Below are 20117 nucleotides of genomic sequence, written 5' to 3' on the forward strand. Positions count from 1 at the left end.
CCTCCCTCCGTGTGTGTGTGTGTGTGTGTGTGTGTGTGTGTGAACTGTGCATGCCCATGTTATATGCGTATGTGTAAAAGCCAGAGCACAGCCTCAAGTGTCATTTCACAGGAGCTGTCTACCTTTGATTTTGGAACTCGGGGTCTTTGACTGCCTGGAATTCCCCAAGGAGGCAAGGTTGGCTGGCCTGCAAGCCCTGGGGATCTGCCTGTCTTTGCCTCCCCAGCTATAGGACTACCAGCAAATACTACACCAAACTTTTCTAACATGGGTTCTTCTAGGGGATCAAACCCAGGTCCTTGTGCTTGTGAGACAAGCACCTTAGCAGCTGTGCTGGCCCTGCCCGTAGATTCACGCCTTTTCAGAGTCCCAGAACTACAGTCCTGCGCGTCACATCCGCTGTTTGTTCTGGGGGCTATCACGTTGCTTTCTAGGAAACGGGTTCTACGAACTGGACAGTTGCCCAGCATATTCAGGCTTGACCTATCTCATGTTTCTTCTGACCTTAAGATTCCCTAACCCGGGGCTGGGGAGATGCTCAGATGGCAAATGCTTACCTTGCAGGATGTGGGCTTGGGTTTGATGCCCTATGTCCACTGAGAAAGCACTAAGCATGGTGGTGTGTGCTTGTAGCATCATTGGTAGGGAGGTGGTGACAGGCAGCTGCCAGGTGCTACTGACCAGCCTGCCTAGCCTTATGGCTGAGCTCCAGGTCCCAGTGAGAGGCCATGTTCAAAAGCAGAGAGAGAGAAAGAAAGTATCGAAAAAGAAAAGGGGAAAGAAAGAGGATCAAAAGGAAAAGAGAGGGAAAGAAAGGAGGAAATGTGGATGGTGTCTGAGTGACACCAGAAACTGTCCACTCACACACACGCACATGCACACGCATGTGCACACACACATGTGCACACATGAACAAGGACACACAAACTCCCTAACTCTGGACCCCACTGGTCAACGAGAACTGGTTGAGTAGCCCCTGCTGCTCCCCATGACAGATGGCGGGGGTTTCCAGGGTTCTGCGAAGCTCCCCTCTGTGTCCCAGCCCCTGCCGAAGAGGATGGAGCTCAGCAGAGCAGGTAGTAGCGACAGCCACACTGGTGCTACTGCGGGCTCTGCTGTATGCTGTCTCCCTCTGGCTCTGGCCTGTCACTGTCCTCACTTCACAGATGAGGAAACTGAGGCACAGGATGACTCACTGAGGTGACACCCTCAGCACTATCCTCTGGGCTAGCCCCAGCCTGCTCTTGTAGTCTGTCTCCTGTTAGCTCAGGAACACCATCTAAAGGGACAGATTACACGGTCCAGTCTCCCCAAGGTTTCGGATAGCCTCTCCCTTGGCATTTTCCGAGCACTCTTGGGAGTCTGCTTGTTTCTTCTCTCTTGCCTTCCTAGCCTTGAGCTCAACCCCAGGACACTGTCCACATGCAGCAGCTCCTGCTGGCTCCAGCCCAGCCCCATGTGCTTTTCCAGCTGCTGTTTTGTCAGTAATGCCTCAGCCAGGGGTAGGCCAAGGTGCTAACTCAGTCTGCTCTTGAATGTCCGGCTTGATTTTGACACACACACACACACACCCACCAAGTGAGACCGAAATACTTTTTAATCTCATGCCGTGAAGCAGCCACTCAGGACATCATTCTTCGTATTAAAAGCATCCTGTGAGGCGGTGGCACCCAGCAGGGGCCTGTGACAGCAGTTTGTCCTGTAGCTGGTTCCTAGGAACACATGCCATTTGTGCAAGGCCCTGAACACAGGCGCACTAGGCCTTGAGGACTGAGGTGTGCTTGCTTCTTAACTGTTTTAGTGCCAGCCATTCTAGCTCTGAGGCGTGGGCCTTGAGTCCACCTGACTGACAAGCTAACCTTGGAGGCTGTCCACACAGCAAAGTGGACTGAGGAGAAGCCCAGCTCAGTGAAGACTCCCAGCTCTGGTCCACTCCTTCATCTTTACAGTGCTAAAAAGTATAGGTGACCCAGAGGCTGCATCCCTGATGATGCCAAGGCCACGTGTCTAGACATTGTATAAATGAGGGCTACCCACACATTCCTTTGTGGTTTTTACCCCACACACAGTGGCCACAGGTACTAGAGAGGCACGTGGGGAGTAACCAGCCTGAGCTGTCTAGGGGTTGCAGCCCGGGATGTGATGGGCAGCCAAGAGGGCTCCATTTGCCAGAGCCCCTGTCTGCAAAGCTATGGATCCTTTCCTTTGCATCTTGTTTTGCTTTTGGTTTTCAGCTTTTGTTTTTTGTTAAGACAGTGTCTCATTTGTTAAGACTGGAATTGGTCGATTCAGCTAGGCCGGCTGGCCGTGAACCACCAGGAATCTGCCTGTCTCTCCCTGCCCACCGGGATTTCAGGCATGTAACACCACACCCAACTTTTCCTTTTCCAGGAAAGAGAACTCAGACTCAGCTCCTCAGGCTTGTGTGACAAACACTTCACTGCCTGAGCCATCTTCCCTTCACCACCTTTTCTGGTCAAAGACATAAGTGTCACTTGTTACCCATGCCCTTCTGCTAGGAGGAGAATGACCCAGTGAGCCATCTGGACAGGAGTGAGAATTCCTTGCACTGTCTTGCCAGCCAGGCTTGTTCGCTTTGGAGAAAAGTGATAACATAATTGCCCTAGATTTTACTTAAGACACAAGGAGCTGGGCCGTGGTGGCGCACGCCTTTAATCCCTGCACTCGGGAGGCAGAGGTAGGTGGATCTCGAGACCAGTTGGTCTATAAGAGTTTCAGGACAGGCTCCAAAGCTACAGAAAAACCCTTTCTCAAAAAACAAAAACAAAAAATAAAATAAAATAAAAAAAATAACAAACAGACACAAGGAAGACCCTTTTTCTGATATATCTGTGTTTGTGCATATGTTGGCACACTCACACACCTGTGTGTATGTTCCTAGAGGCCAGAGGCCAACCTCAGACGTCACCCTCAGGAACACGGTTCACGTCCTCTGGGACAAGGTGTCTCATTGCTCTGCAGCTCACCAGTCAGGCTAGGCCGGCTGGCTAGTGAGTCAGATGTCTGCCAGTCAGTCCTCACCTCCCCTCTACCCCGCACTGGGACGGTGCCTACCACTCACCTTTTGCCCGGGTTCTGAGGTTCAAATTTGTGACTTCATGCTTACAAGGCAAGCATTTTCCCATCCGAACTGAGCTATCTCCCCAGCCCAGACATGGGAGGTTCTAAGCTGAAGGGACATGCGCCATTATTCACTAACTGGGAAAGTTCAGATAGATTCTTCCGTAGTAGGAGAGAAAGTGGAAGTCCCTCCGGCAAGGCACCATGAGATCCCTTCATTTCAGGAGGTCAGAGCTGGCTCCAGCTTCAGAGTGCCTGCAGCAGGGTGCTCACCCGCAAAGTCCATGATGGATGAACAGCAGTGAGTGTCCTCCCCAGGGGCGCAGTACCCTGACCTGAAGGCTCTGGAGGCAGACAGTTGTTCCGAGAGTTAAAAGATCTGCTTTCCTGACATGGGGCTGCCTGGAAGCTCCAGAGAGCCAATTGCTTCTCTAAAGGAACACACGCGCGCGCACACACACTCACACACACACTCACACACACTCACACTCACAAACACTCACATGCGCGCGCACACACACGCACGCACACACACACTCACACTCACGCGCACACTCACACACACACTCACTCACACGCACGCGCACACACACACTCACACACACATGCGCGCACACACACTCACACACACTCTCACTCACACACTCACACGCACGCGCACACTCATACACACTCACTCACACACTCACACACACTCACACCCTCACACTCACACACGCACGCGCAACACACTCACACACATGCACGCGCACACACTCATACACACACTCACACACTCACACACACATGCATGCACGCACTCGCACACACACACACTCACACACTCTCGCACACACTCGCACACACACACTCACACACTCTCGCACACACTCGCACACACACACACACGCATGCATGCACTCGCACACAACATGGACTCTCAGTACAAGCACCTTTCGTTCTTGGATGTTTTGGTCCCCTGGCCACAACCCCAGGGCAGAGGACCCAGCATTCAGGGTCAAGGGCACCATGTTTGCTTTCTTGACCCTTGGTCATAGAGACAACCACAACACTGGCCAGTCAGCTCCAGCCAGCTGCCCTTCCTTGGCCTCATCGCCCTGCAGGCTGCATCTATATATGCTCGAGCCTTATCACAACATAGACCTGTTGTAGTACTTATTTTTTCCTGTTGCTGGGACAAAATACCCAACAAATGCAACGTGGGAAAAAGGATTTAAAGAAATTATCTAGGGAAGGACCTGGCTCCCGGCCCATCCTGGTCGGAAGGCACCGGAGCAGGAGCACAGGTGTCTGGTCCATCGTGGTGGGAAGACATGGGCGCAGGAACTCTGGTGTCTGGTCCATCGTGGAGGGAAGACATGGGGGCAGGAGCTTAGGTGTCTGGTCCATCGTGGTGGGAAGACATGGACACAGGAACAGAGGTATGTGGTCCATCGTGGTGGGAAGACATGGGGGCAGGAGCACAGGTGTCTGGCCCGTCGTGGTGGGAAGACATGGGGGCAGGAGCTTAGGTGTCTGGTCCATCGTGGTGGGAAGACATGGACACAGGAACAGAGGTATCTGGTCCATCGTGGTGGGAAGACATGGGCACAGGAACACAGGTGTCTGGTCCGTTGTGGTGGGAAGACATGGGGGCAAGAACTTAGGTGTCTGGTTCATCGTGGTGGGAAGACATGGGGGCAAGAGCTTAGGTGTCTGGTCCATTGTGGTGGGAAGACATGGACACAGGAACAGAGGTATCTGGTCCATCATGGTGGGAAGACATGGGCATAAGAACACAGGTGTCTGGTCTGTTGTGGTGGGAAGACATGGGGGCAGGAGCTTAGGTGTCTGGTCCATCGTGGTGGGAAGACATAGGCACAGGAACACAGGTGTCTGGTCACTTTGCTGCATCTGCCCTTGGGAAGCAGAAAGAGATGAGTTCTGCCACTCAGCTTGCCTTCTCCTTGTTATTCAGTCCAGGACCCCAGCCCATCTGTGGGGGATTGAATAAGCTCTTCCTCCCATGGTTTGTGCATTTGAGTACTTGGTCCCCAGTTGGTGGTGTGGTACATTTTGGGAGTTGGGGGAGGTGTGGCCTATGTCACTGGAAGTGGGCTTTGAGAGTTTAAAGAGTTTCCTCTCTGCTTTGTGTTTTCTGTTCAAGACGTGGCCTGTCAGCTTCTGTTCCAGCTGCCGTGTGTCTTACCGTCACAGCAGACAGTTATCCCTCTGCACCCATAAACCAGATAAACCTTCCTTCTATACATGGCATTGTTCATGGTGTTTGTTGCAGCAGCAGTACAGAAACTAATACACTGTCCCACACTCAGGGCGGGTCTTCCCTGCTCGGGGAAACCTTTCTGGAAACACCCTCATAGCTTCACCCAGGAGTGTTTTTCCATGGTGATTGTACATCCCATCACACTGACAGTGAAGAGCAAGCAGCACACCACCTATGCTGTGCAAAGGTTCAACAGGTACCTGGCAACAGGGCATCTCCAAGAAACACGCTTCTCTCGTCCACTCACATAGCACACACGTGCTCTGAGCTGGTTCCATCTCATAGTCAGAACTGAAAAGGCAGGAAACTCGGAGGTGCCTGTTCTCCAGGGAGTGGACAGCCTGTGCTGTGGGAGAATGCTCTTGTACCCTGTAAAGATTGGTCACTTGTGTTGGTTTGCTAAAACACTGACTGGCCAGTAGCCAGGCAGGAAGTATAGATGGGGCGACCAGACTAAGAGAAGAGGAAAGGCGGAGATGCAGTCACCAGCCAGACGCAGAGGAAGCAAGATGAGAACGCCTTCCTGAGAAAAGGTACCAAGTCACATGGCTAAACACAGGCAAGAATTATGGGTTAATTTAAGTTGTAAAACGAGTTAGTAATAAACCTGAGCTAATAGACCAAAAGTTTATGATTAACATAAGCCTCTGTGTGTTTCTTTGGGACTGAGCAGCTATGGGACCGGGCAGGCCAGAAACTTCTGCCTACAAGCCTGGAAGGCTGAGGTGCCTCCAGTCTGATACACAGGACCCAGTCTACGGGTCATGTCCAGTGGGTAGTCTCTTGTCCCCCTCTCTGGGAGGTGTCTCCACGGCACGTGTAACTTATCTCGGAACCATCCTGTAGCTGAAATGACTTCTAGTTGTGTTTCCCTGACTCACGTGTTCTGAGTTCTTTGCGTAAGGACCCCACTTTGCTCACCACTGTGGTTGTCATGAGGCCCTAACGAGTTCAGCCTCCAGGGAAGGACTCTCTCTGCTTCCGTCCAGCAGTTTCCACACACAAATGTCTCCTCACCAGACCCTACCAGCCAAGGAGCGTGTGGTGTTTGAGTTAGCATACAAAAGTTTTGGACTTTTAGTGGCAGTCACCTCCTCTCTACCTCCTCAGGGTCTCGCTGTGCAAGATCAAAAACAAATGTGCAAAATGTGCATTTTTCCAGGGGACAGGGCGTGGCCTTTGAACATTCTCCATTTTGAGCTTCTTCCTTAGAAACTTGGAAAGAGACATTTCTTTGAAATGGCATATGGTGTGTGTGTGTGTGTGTGTGTGTGTGTGTGCGCGCGCGCGCATGCACGCTGTGCTGGAAGGACATAATTTAATCTGGATTTTTTTTCCTTGAAAAAACAAAACAAAAAAAATCCACAATGAAAACATATGCTTTCAGCTGGCATATATTTATTTATTTATTTAAGTGTGTGTGTATATATGGGTGAAGAGGTGGGTGGATCTATGTCTGGTGTGTGTGCGTGTGTGTGTGTGTGTGTGTGTGTGTGTGTGTGTGTGTGCATTTTGCAAAGGCCAGAGCAGAACATCGTTATCTTCCTCTCTCTCTCCACCTTCTTCCTTTGTACAGGGTTTTACACTGAACCTGGAGGTAGGTTGGCAACCAGCAAGCCCCAGGGACATTTGTCCCTGTCCCCTACAGTACTGGCGTCCAGGTGGCTGTGCCCAGCTTTTACACACGTGCCAGGAATTAGAACTTCGGTCCTCATGCTTGCACAGCAGGTGCTCTTACGCGCTGCACTGTCTTCCCAGCCCAAAGGTAGCTCTCTTTCCTTTTTCTCCTGGTGTTCCTGGGCATCCTCTCAAGAGCCAGAAGCTAAAACGTCCTCACAGAGAGCTTTGGGCAAGTGTTTGTTTCTGGAAGCTTCCATCAGGAGCTTGAGGGGGATGACCTCCACTGAGATGAAATATCCGAGACTTCAGATGAATCGGTGCTAGCCTTTATCCCTTTACTTACTTGCAGGAAGAGTTGGGGCTGCAAAGACTGCATGGTGGCTGTGAGTGTAAGCCTGAGTGTGAGCCTGAGAGTGACAGAATGAGTGTGTGCTGTCCTGTTACAGCAGGGCTCCAGGGACTGGGCTGCAGGCTGGTGCAAGGGCCAGTGGGCCAGTGAACTGTGTGTGGCGATACAGAGGGCCGTAGACACGAGCCACAGAAAAGGGAGGCCATCTGCTTCTATGCAGCTTAAGATGCCAGAACCAGGCTGGTTCAAGTGCCTATTGTCCCCCACTGGCTCCCCGCTGGGTCTGGTTTGCCAGTTTAGTACGACAGAGAGATGTGGTTTCTGTTCTCTTAGTCCCTAGTGGAGAGCTCCACAAGCATGGGATGGTGAAGTTAAAATTTCAGAAGCCTGGAGAGATGGTTCGTGGGTAATAGACTTCCTGCTCTTTCAGAGGGCCCCATTCAGTTCTCAGTACCCATATCAGTATCCTAATGTGACTCTAACTCTGGGGAGTCGGGTGTCCGCGTCTGGCCTCTATGGCTACCTGTACACACGCAGCATACAGTATACCTGCACATGTGCGTGCGCGCCCCCCATGCACATGCAGACACCACGCACACACACTAAGTAATCTTTTTTAATTCAGGGGGAAAATTTCCTCTCGTTGAGAATTCTTCCAGTTAAAGCATGTTGGGCAGCTCATGCTACGATCACAGCAGTCAGCAGGCTGATCATCTTCAGAGGGAGGATTGTCATACATTCAAGGTCAGCTTGGGCTGCCACATAGTAAGAGTCTGTCTCCCACGTCCCCTGAAATGGATAGCGTTAAATCGAAATGTCTACCACCAGCTTAACAGACAAGCAAAAGGTGGTGTATCCATACAGTGGAATAGCATTCAGCCTGAAAAGGAGAGAAATTACAGCCTGTTCCACAATCTGGTGAACCCCAAGGACTTACGCTGAGTGAAGTAAGCCAGACACAAAAGGACAAGGGCTATACTGATAAAAGACTGACTGCAGAGTGACTGTTGTCAGAGAAGGGGACTGTTTGGTGGGGGCAGTCCCCTTGAGTGTGCTGGAAAGTCCTTTAGGTGGAGTGGTGACAGCCTCGTGGCCTGAGTGTGGTGTCACCTGACTCTCTAGAGTGGTGCAAATGATGTTTGTGGGCATGTTCCCATATGTGAGGTGCATGTGTTGTCTGGGTGATGTTTGCACGTGCACATGTGTACGGAGGCCAGAGGTTAGTCTCTGTTCATTCCTCAGATGCTGTCCACCTTGTTTTCTGAGACTCAGTCTTTTACTAGGATTTGAGACCTGGCAGTGGGGCTGGGCTGTCTGGCCAGAGAGCCCCAAGGATCCTCCTGTCTTTCTCCTCAGAGCTGGGTTTATGAGTGTGCACCACCTCGCCAGGCTTTTTGTGTGGGTTCTGACTTTGAACTTGGGTCCACTCAGCTATCTCCGCAGCCACACATGCTGGCGGGTGCCTCCAGGACTGAAACCACCTACATGCGTGTGTCAGTTCGGAGCTGAGTCAGCCCCCGACTGCGCTTGGCCTGCGCTCAACAAATCATCGTGATAATTGCAGGATGCTCTTTGCTTATTGAAAGAAAATTCCTGGGTGCCCCAGAGGCAAACGTAATTATAGGCTTTAGGAAAACAGGGCCTTTTAACAAGTAGGCTGGGAAAAGGCGAAGGACTGGAGCGTTCCCGTTCCTCTGTGCATGCTTCCCGCAGTCAGAAGGCCGGTGGCCAGGGAAGTGGGGCTGAGTCTGACTGTGCATCGCTCACATCATCGGCTGCTGACAGCTCCGTGTGTCTGGATAGACGTGCTGAAATAAGGCTGCTCCTCGTAGTCTCAATGCTGGGAAATTCTCTTCCATGGTACTGTGATAAAAGAGTTAAGTTTACCATTGTTTGGGGCTGGGGAGATAGTAAAGACCTTGCCATGCAGCCCCCACACACGTGTCAGAAACCTGAAATGGTGACACGTGATATGCTTGCTATTCCAGCACCGGGAAGGCAGGGACAGGTGGGTCACTGGGACTAACCAGTCAACCCAGTCTAATCGGTGAACCCCGAGCCCTGTTGAGAGACCTTGTCTTATAAAACAGTGTGGATTGCACCTAAAGACAACACCTGAAGTCGTACTCTAGTCTGCACATACATGTGAACACGTGTGCATACATGCACACACACACACACACATGTATGTACGCAGAGCAGAGAATTAGCTGTCTAAGCAAATGCCCCCAAGCCAGGCCTGGCCTTGTTTCATAGATGGTTCTAGGTAAACATGTACAGCCCGTGTGCACACTAGATCCAAAGTAGCTACCTGACGCTACTGAAGCCACACGCAGCCAAGCCGGGGTGGGCAGAAGCTGGCGGGAGTCGGATCCTGTCAGCACTGTCAGCCCTGATTTGTGGCCAAGCTGGGTTCCCCAAGTTCAAAGAGCATTGAGCTGCTTGTCTTTGTCAAGAGCACGGCTGGGGATCTTTTATGTGGAAGATGTAGGATTCTCAGGCTGGCTTTGATTATTTATTCATCCCCTTCGTGGGTGTGTGATAGCGCAGGCATCACGGAGTCCCTTGTCCTGACCACTCTCGCTCAGGAATTCATGGAGCTTAAAGCCTTTTGAAAATTATTTTTCCAGGGAGGGGGAAAGTTTTTGAAGTCCTCTCTCTCTCTCTCTCTCTCTCCCTCCCTCTCTCTCCACAGTTCCTCAGCAGCTCCTGCCGCCTTTCCATGCGCCTTTGCCGATTGACATGAGACACCAGGAAGGACGGTACCATTACGATCCTCACTCAGTCCACGGTGTTCATGGGTAAGTGTTGGCTTCCATCTGCTTGCCGCTCCTGGTGTGCAGCCACTGTTCACCCATGAGCAGGTGATACTCGCATGCTCGCCACCTTCTGGTTTCTTCTGAGTAGCAAGCTCGGGTCACATGTCATCACTATGGCCTGGGACTTTAAGCTTCCTCGTTGGTCCCTACATGATTGGAGGCTCATCACGCATCCAGTACCCCAAACTCAAGTCAGGAATATAACCTTAGGTATAGACTGCCCTGGCATAATGGTTTGGAGCCCCCCTTTTTACTACCCCAGGTGTCCCCTCCTCTTTAAAAAAAGCCTAGAGTGATGCCTTGAGGTCTCCTCCTGCCTCCCATCTTGAGGTCCCGAAGGAGAAAGGCAACACTTTGATGTGCCTGGACATTTCCACCCAGGACCTCCAGCCCCTGGTAGACGCTCATTCTCTTGGTGTTTGCTCCGTTCTCAGCCCCTCCGCCTCCTACACCACCACTCTCCTAGCAGAGGAGAGACCCCATGACTCTTCCCACTGCAGGGACAGAGAACATGACCAGAGCAACATGAGGAAGGAAAGTTCATGGTTTGAAGCTACAATCCATTGTGGTAGAGAAGTCGTGGCAGCTGGTCACACAGCATCCACATTCAGGAAGCAGAGCGAGATGGAGATGAATTCCGGTGCTCAGTTGGCTTTCGCCTTTTCTTTTTCAGTGTGGGACCCCAGCCCATGTCATAGTGCCTCCCATAGTTAGGGTGGGTCCTCCCCAAATAACCTAATATAGAAAGACCTTGTAGGCATGTGTGTGTGTCTCCTGCGTGGTTCCCATTGCCAAGTTGATCATCAGTTTTAACCATCACAGGGGTCTAGGCCTTGGCCGTTTCCCTACTCTCAGCCTCTGCACGGCCGTCCATGCTTGGGAAGCGAGTCCCTCTGCCTGTTCCCTTCCCCTCCCACTCTACTCTGGCCTTTGTCTAGGGTGCTGACCCTGCCTTTATGGCTGGTTCCTGTTGCCTGCCCAAGCTCTAGAACCTCCTTAGCTGCAGAGCCACCTCCTGAGGAGAACTGAATGCGACCCTGTCTGGATTGTAACACTGTTGCCATAGCAGAATAAACTGTTGTCATACGTGCTCCACATAGACTCTGAGCTTCCCTTGGGGCTGTACTGACAATGACAGACCCGTAGAAGGCACACACAGAGTGTTGAGTAGAGAGTCCCCGCTGGCACCCCACCCGTGAGACGCTATCTCCCACTAGAAAAAAATTGGTTGGCATAGCCGTGCGCTCCGATGTTCAAATCATTGTACCTTTGCTACATTCCAGCCAGCCCACCAGTGATACTGTTTCAGCACACCTACTGCCTTCTAGACAGTAGACAGACAACCCAGGACTTCAGCTTTCTTTTGAAACAAATTTTAAGTTTAATGTCGGGGAATGACAAGATGGCTCCGTGAGTGCAAGCCTGGTGACCTAAGTTCCACCTCTGGAACCGAACCCATGTAAGGCAGAGGAGGAGGACCACAGTTGTCCTGTAACCCCCACACACCCACATGCACAGATAATGTACCGTACACAATAGCCAAGTTTTCACTTTGGAGTAAATTCAAGCATGCAGAAGTTGTAAAAAGTAGATAATATAAACAGCGTGTCTTCCATTCAGCTATTCAGACGTTAACATCCCATATCATCCAGTACCAATATGGTGAAGTAACTCACATATCTGATGCAAATGTGGATAGTTTTCCCTTAAGTCTGTGTTTCCTTGGGCAGGATCTCACACTGAGTACATGAATTTGTGTGTGTGCAAGCGTGTGTGCACACACACAAGTGGAGGCCAGAGCAGGACATCAGATGCCCTTCACTGTCACTCCTAGAGACAGAGTTTCTCCCTGAACCTGAAACTAGACAGAGCCAGGAAGCCTCCGTGTCCTCTGGTTTCTGTCCCCCCACATGGCTTACAGATCCGCAGCCATGCCCAGTTCTCTAAGTGGGTGCTGGGGATTAGAACACAGCTCATGTCTTGCACAGAAAATGCTCCTGTCCACTGAGCTATCTCCATAGCCCCTTAGCCATGAAAGTTACCTTGTCGCTCACTGGCTTCCGTGACCTTTGCAGCAGACTGGATAACTACGGGGTGTGTGCTCACTTCCTGTAGCTATAACAAATGACCAGCGCAGTAGCTTAACAACACGAATGTTTGCTCACGCAGTTCTGGAGAGAACACGTGCCTCTGTCTTTCCCCATTTCTGGGAGCCTGCATCTTTTGACTTGTAGCCCCAACCTCACAGCATCCCACCTTTCCCCGGCACCCGCCCTCACGCCACTCCTCCCCTGGTATGGCATTCTTCATGGCTGTCTGTTTTATCAGAGGTACTTGCTGCTGCTTTTAGAGGTGGTCTATCTGGCTCCAGGATCATCTCTGCATCCTAACATCTTCCCCCAAATCACAGCTATGATGCAGACGACATTGACAGGTTCAATAGATTAGTATGCATGCCTTCTTAGGGGCTAGTCCTTAATCATTTGATATCACCGAGTCCTGGTGTGGAGGCTGGGAGGTAGCCCATGCACTTCTGTGTGGTTTAGGGGACTGGACTCTGGGACGTAGCCCTGGAGGATCTTGCCTGTCAACCCCACTGCCAGGAAGCAGTGCAGTCCCTGTGACTTGGTAGGTCATCCTGAGAGGCTCCTTGAGAACATCAGGCTAGCTGGATTCCACCCAGAAGGCCAAGAAAGAGCTGGCCTAAGGCTCTGGGAGGCACACCTCCTCTTTCTCCTACTCCCTCCATCCCAGGCGAGAACTAGACAACGCCTGTAAGAAAAATGGCCCCGTAGTTCTGGCTTCCGTGATTAATGTGGTCCGAGCCTGGTGGAGTCCCCAATCCATCAAGCCCCTGTGGTAGTGTGCTTGCTACCACCAATGTGTCTAATTACGCAAGCGGCACGCGGCAAATGAGGTACCGTGTCATCTCTAAGCCCCGGCCTGCCTCTCGGAGTCATAAGCTTCTGCTTACTGCTGGGCGCACTTGGTGCTCTGCTCAGCCCCTTCCTGCCCCACACTGCTTGAACACTCAGATCCCTGCCTGTGGCTCTTAGGATCCATACCTCCGGGAGGGGAGGATCCGAATATGCAGGCTCTGGGTTCCATGATCCCTGGCCTTCCTTATGCCCATAGGAGGGCCTGGATCATACCCAAGGACTTGCTGTCATCTCGGCCCTGCCAGGCTGCCTGCCAGTGCAGAAGAGGTGGTTCATACGAACCCCCAAGCCTCATTTTTCTTATTTATGAAGCAGGCATATCTATTGAACGTTAGCTTGCAGACTGGAGGCTGATGGAGCCATAGATCCAGTTTCCTCTTTGGGGAGCTTGTTCTTAGAGCTGCTGTGAAGGAAATGGCAAGCTCCCCAAGAGTCTGTCTACAGTGCAACCCCATCCCTTGCAGACTCCCCCAGGTGCTGTGATTCCAGGAGAGTGGCAGGTGCCATTTTCAGATCCCCAAGGAAGTTTGCAGGCCTCGGGTTGCTAGACTGTGGGACGCCAGAGAGCTATGCATATACTGGGTGCACCGCAACTCAGTGTGGTCCTCCTCCCCACCCTGTCACATCCGTGGAGATCCACATCTCCAGCCCAGATGCAGGTCCACTGTGAAACACCCACCAATTATGTGACAGAAAAACCTCCCCTTCTTCTGAGACCTATAAGTAGGGACCCCAGCTCTGCCGCGTGGTCCTGAACACTCCTTGGAGCTTTTGTCATGCTGTCTGTCTGTCTGTCTGTCCATGGTGCTAACCACTCTTCTGATAAATCTCTTAACAAAATGGCAGTCCACCTTAGTATCCCCATTGAATGCCAAACCCAAGACCTCTCACTGAGATGATCTTAATGGTGGAATCCTCCGAGTTGTCATTTGTAACAGCCACAAAACCGCTTATTTGCGCGACTGTGGAGGTGCATGCTTAGGAGTTGAACCAGAGAACAGCCTCAGCTGCTGTTCCCAGGGGCTTGCCTTTTTTTTTTTTTCTCTTTCATTTGAGACAGTGTTTCTCTGTGGTTTTGGAGCCTGTCCTGGAACTAGCTCTTGTAGACCAGACTGGCCTCGAACTCACAGAGATCCACCTGCCTCTGCCTCCTGAATGCTGGGATTAAAGGCGTGCACCACCGCTGCTCGGCGGGAACTTGCCTCTTAAGATAGGGTCTCTCACTGACCTGTAATACCCATACAAAGTAGGCTATTATGGGTGGCCAGCAGGCCCTGAGGTTCTGCCTGTCTGTCCACCCAGCAGTGGATTGAAAACACACGCCATGAATTATCTTCTTCTACCGTTCTTCACATCATTGTCATTGTTATCATCATCATATTCTTTTATGACATGGTCTCTTACTGGACCTGGAGCTCACCATTTCAGCTAGGCTAGCTGGTCAGCGAGTTTCTCGGATCGGACACTGGCCTAACAGACACTTCCCACCACATCCAGATTTTATGTGGGTATTTGGGGAATGCAAACTCAGTACTCATGTTTGCCCAGTAAGCACTTTACCCGCTGAGTCATCTCACTGGCTCCGCTCCTCAGCTTTTTTTTTTTTTTTTTTTTTTTTTTTTTTTTGGGTATGTGGCAGGGGAGGGGGGATATTGAGACAGGGTCTCATTATGTAACTCTGACTGGCCTTGGATTCAAAGGTCTGCCTGCCTCTGCCTCTAAAAGGTGTGTGTCACCGCCACCCCTTTTCGTTAGCTTGGTTCAGTTCGGGTCCTTATGCTTGAAGGTGAACAACAGTTTCCTGATTACGCCATCTCACTAGCCCGAGTTAGGATGGAGCAGTGGTCTGTGGAATAGGTTTGGAAGCATGCTCTTAGAGATTTGTTACTGTGGGTCTCCATTGACCTGTCCAGAAGAGGGGTCATCACAGGTGGGAGGACAGACTGGGGGCACAGGTAGGTCAGATATGGGACTCAGGGAGGAGGGAGTCTTTCTCCTCAGTGGAGGACTTTGGACATTTGTCTCTCCGTGGCCCCAGGAGCAGGGATGATGGTCAAATGTATCAGGGTACCCGGGAAATAGTCATGGGATGAAGACCGGGTGAGAACTGCTAGTTCTGTGTCATTTGAGAGGAAGGAACTTCAGCTGAGAAAAATGTCTCCATAAGATCCAGCTGTGGGCAAGCCTGTAGGGAGTTTTCTTAATTCGCGATCAATTGGGGAGGGCCCAGCCCATTGTGGGTGCTGCCATCCCTGGTGGTGGTCCTGGGTTCTGTAAGAAATCCGGTTGAGCAAACCACAAGAACAGGGTAGTAAGCAGCATCCTACCATGGCCTCTGCATCAGCTCCTGCCTCCACATCCCTGCCCTGTGTGAGTCCTGTCCTTTCTTTGATGATAAACTGTGATTGGAGGCATAAGCTGAATCACCAGTCCCTTTCCATGCCAACTTGCTTTTGGCAAAAATCACACTTCTTCCTGATTATTGTGTATGGCGGTATGGCTCATGATGCTCTTGTATGGCTGTGAGGCTCATGATGCCCATGTATGGCGGTATGGCTCATGATGCCTGTGTATGGCGGTATGGCTCATGATGCCCGTGTATGGCGGTATGGCTCATGATGCCCGTGTATGGTGGTATGGCTCATGATGCCCGTGTATGGCAGTATGGCTCATGATGCCCGTGTATGGTGGTATCGCTCATGATGCCCGTGTGTGGCGGCATCTGATGGCTGTGTATGGCTTTATCTCCCATAATGTTCGTGTACATTGATACTGTCCCTGAACTTGTAGTGCGACATCTTGGCTCTGTGGAAAACACCAGCCATGCGGGTACACTGGTCAGGGCTTCTCTGTGACCCCCCAATGTGGACACGCTCCCAAAATTTCAGAGGAAGAAGAAAAAGCCAGCTGAGCAAGAAATAACCCCACCCGTAGCATCTGCAGTGCCCATGTTGCCATGAGAAGAAGGGAGCCCTTTGCTCCCCTCTGGGCCTCTGCTCTTACAACAGCTTTGCCAGGGTGTTGGAGGGAACGTGGGGGAATGTGGCTGGGCTGGTCCCTCAGAAAAGAACCACTCTCTTGGTGCATGTTGGGCCCTTGAGCAGAAGGCCATGCTGATGGTTAAGGAAGCTGGTGTCCGCTTTGCTCTCCGTGTTGCTTGTGGGCCAGCTCTGCCCTGGGCTTCCAGAGAAAGCCAGTCGGAACTGCCTTTAGCCTAGAAGACTTTAGAGAGACCTCTCAGGGTAGCAAGCCCCAGTCTGAGTGATCTGGGATGGTTCTCTTTCAGACAGGGTCTCCCATAGCTCAGGCTGGCCTCAGACTTGCTCTGTAGCTGGGGATGACACTGGACTTCTGATCCTCCTGCTTCCACTCTGGTGCTGAAATTACAGATGTGCACCACTACCCTTGATTTATTACGTCAGGGATGGAACCCAGGACTCCGCCCCCTTCTCCCCACACATGTCTTACAAAGATGATTGGAACCCAGCTTCAGACATTCTGATTTTTCTAGCCCAGGATGAGGCCTGGGGGATCTGCTTATTTGTAAATTTACACAGGCCAGTGTTTAGGGACGTCCCTACTTGTTTTATATCCAGCAACAAAGTCCAGAGCTGTGGGCTGACTGCCCTTTCCACAATAGCAATAGCCCCCTCTGAAATGGGAACATTAAAATCTCCTGTGCCTCTCCCACTCCCAGCTGAACCTCAGCCCCACCCGGGGTGACCTGACCTCTTTCATACCCCCAGCTTGCAGAAGGCATGGAGTGTGTGCTGGAAAGTGACCAGTGCCCTTCCAGCCACCCCACATTCTATGTCTGACTACAGCAAACAACTCCCTGCAGATCACTTGGTCCTGAGTTAAACTTAGTTTATAGTCCTGCAAGGCCACTCTTCATAGAGGGCAGAAAGGCCCCAGCTGGGGACAGATGGCTCTGGGGTCTCGCTGTCAGTTCACGGAAAGTCAGCACACTGGCTGGCATGTGAAGGAAGTAGACAGAATGCCAGGTGGTGGGCACACCTTACGCAAAGTCCCCCGAGGGAACCGTTTTACAAACATGAGTTCCTGCCTGTTCCCAGCAGGAGCATACAAATGGAGATGCCAGCCCGTAAATTGGCACACTGTCAGTTAAGATGGTCATTTCTTTGCCGGGACTATACTCAGCTAGCTGACTTTCTAGTCTGGGGGCTTTGAAAATGGCTTTCCCAAGGTCGTTGGTGTTGATAAACACTCACCTGTGACTTACTAACATGATTCTGGGGCTTGTGACAGTCTTCAGCCATTCAGCAAGGGCAGCAGCTGGGCAGGAGGAAACGTGGCTGATTGCTTCCGGATTCTTGGCTCCGTACCTGTTTGTGAGCCGCACTGTATCTGTTTTGTGCGTCTTAAAGAACCGTCTTCTCCACAGGCAGATGGAAGGGGACGTTGGAAGGGCATGTCTACCTGTTTCCTGGGCTGAGGTGCTAGGTGATTCGGAGTCACCTACCAGGAGCCTCGTCCCTCTTCTGCCATGGCTTCCCCAGCTATGTTGCTGTCTATCTTTGGAGCTCTTTCTCTCTAAAACCTGCCACAGATCAACAGACAGGTCAGCAGATGGAGGGAGAGCTTAGAGCAGACTGTGTGGACAGCCTGCCCTGGATGGAGCGGCATAGCCATGAGAGGACCCTCAGGCAAAGAGACCTCTGGGTCAGGCCAGCTGTGAAGTAAAATCAAGACCTACCGCCATGCAGGCCTGGAAATGCTGGCTCTCACCATTCATAAGAGGGAAACTCAGACACCGGAAGGCAGGCTGCCTCTTCCTTGACATACCCTGTGTGTTAGACTTTGTTGTGATAGATAAGGAGAGAATAACTTGAGAGATTTATTCAAACTCAAGTTCCTGGGACTTCAGTCCATGGTCGCTGATCCCATCATCTGATGCCTGTGGTGAGGCAGAGGCACGTTAGCCAATCCTGCGACAGATCCTGCTCACCACGTGGCAGCCAGGAAACAGAGAATTAAGGAGCGAGAGGTGAAACACACCCCTTTGGACTTAGAGAGATGCTGCCGTTGGTTGTGTACAAGCTGAGGACTAAATTCAGTCCCCTAGAACCCACTTTAAAAGCCAGTTACGGGGGTGTGTACTTTTAAGCCCAACAATATCATCAATTACTATGTATCTACTTATGGGTTAATTCCTTGACGGTTCATTAATCCGTTGATGAAAAGCAGAGTCCTCATGATCCCATCACTTCCCAGGCCCTCCCTTCCCCCTCCCAGCTGCTAGCCAGACGTTTTTAATGCATGTGACTGGAGGGACATTTCAGTTAACTGTAACACATTCCTAGTCTGGCACAGGTAGGATTTGAACTCCAGGCAGCGTGATCCCTTCCGCCATCTCCCCCTGCTCTGAGAACACCAGATTCTCTGCCCAGGAACGAGCTCAGTGGCCTAGGACAGACCGCTCATTTATAATGGAATCTGGCCCGTAAAAGTTTAATGAGGAGCTTGTCCGATAAGATGCCTCGTCTTTGATCTTTGTGAATAGCAGCTGCTCATGTAAGAGACGCTTCCTGGCCTTGGCTTTGGGGAACACTGATGAGGTCAGCTGGGGGCCCAAGCCACTGGGGAGTAAAGGTGTAGTTCTGTAGACATGGGACTGTACATAAGGAGCGTGTTCCCAGCAGTCACAGGGACAGGCTTCTGGCCAGGATGTCCTAGGACATCAGGAAGTGATGCTCTGCTCCCTCTCCTGTCCCTTGGGGTTCTTTCTGCTAGACATTGGCCACTCTGCACACTTGGAATGGAGGCAGAAATAGGTAGGGCTGGGATACGGATCCTACTGCGTATTCTCCTTACATACAGGGCTGGCTGCTTAACCACCGCAATCCTCAGTTTCTTCTTCTCTAAAGGGGGTGGGGTGCCCTTGTAATGGTTAACACTGTCAACTCCACAGTACGCAGATTTCCTAGGAGGAAAGTCTCCAGTCCTGCTGTGAGGGGGTTTCTAGATCAGGTTAATCAAGAAAGCCTACTCTCTGTGGGGTGGTACTCTCCCGTGGGGTCCTGGACTGAAAAAAAGGCTGTAAAAGATTGCGGAGCACCAGCGTCCCTGTCTCTCTGCTTCCTGACTGGATGCCGTGTGCAGCTACCTCACACACCTTCCCCACCATGAAGGACTGCACCCTTACACTGTGATTCAGACTTCCTTCCTTAGTTGCTTCTGTCGGGCATTGGGTCACAGTCGTGTGGGAAGGAACCACAGAGCACGGGCGGGATTCACGTGAGGATAAGTGAATTATCATCACATGTGGTGTGTGCTGTAGTTTGGGCCTAGGTTAGAACATTGCCCTGTTAAAGGCTTGGTCCCTGCCCTGTGGTGCTGTGGGAAGTGGAGGAACCTTTGTGGTGGGTGGGGATTAGTGGGGGGGAAGTTGCCATTGGTGGCGTTGCTCTTGGAACCTGGCCACCATGAGGTAAAGAAGCTGCCCCACCGTCTCCTCCTTACCTCCCTCCCTGTGATGTCCTCTGCCACAACAGACCCCAGTCAACAGGGCTCAGTGCCTGTGGATTTTCTAAACTAACTGTGAGCCAAGACAAATCATTCTTTTAAATATGTGTGTTCACATGTGAGTGGGCACATATGTGTATATGTGCATGTATGTACAGGAACAAGCCAGAGGACAATTCCTCTATCACCATCCACAAAATCTCTCTCACATGCTTAGAACGCAGCGATTTGGTTAAGCTGCCTCGGGAATCCTCCTGACAGACTTCCAAACACCAGGGTTACGAGGGCACACCACCACGACTGCTTTTATTTTATTAAACAAGTTCAGGGACTCAAACTCTGTTCTTCATTCTTGAGTGATAAGCACTTCAGCGATTGAGCCATCTTCCCAGCCCAAAACTTTTCTTTTTTGCTGAGTTAGTTTATCTCAAGTATTTGGAAAGCTGAGTAGCACACACAATGTGTATGGAACAGTTTGTGGTGCTTTCATGGGTTCTGTTCATACATGAGTGCACATAGACATACTTGCACAGCTGTATTCATACATGAGTACATACACA

At 51.3% G+C, this 20117-nt stretch overlaps 1 protein-coding gene across 1 annotated transcript in view; it reads left to right on the forward strand.

Moving 5' to 3' along the window:
• Window positions 1–20117, forward strand: part of Gli2 (GLI family zinc finger 2) — a 227964-nt gene that overhangs the window by 158171 nt on the left and 49676 nt on the right. Inside the window, exon 3 of the mRNA XM_026779596.1 lies at window positions 10009–10114. Within this exon, the coding sequence (XP_026635397.1) occupies window positions 10009–10114 (106 nt within the window). The remainder of the gene's footprint in view (window positions 1–10008; window positions 10115–20117) is intronic.

This window comes from Microtus ochrogaster, chromosome 6, assembly GCF_000317375.1.
Source record: "Microtus ochrogaster isolate Prairie Vole_2 chromosome 6, MicOch1.0, whole genome shotgun sequence".
Taxonomy (NCBI): Eukaryota; Metazoa; Chordata; class Mammalia; order Rodentia; family Cricetidae; genus Microtus; species Microtus ochrogaster.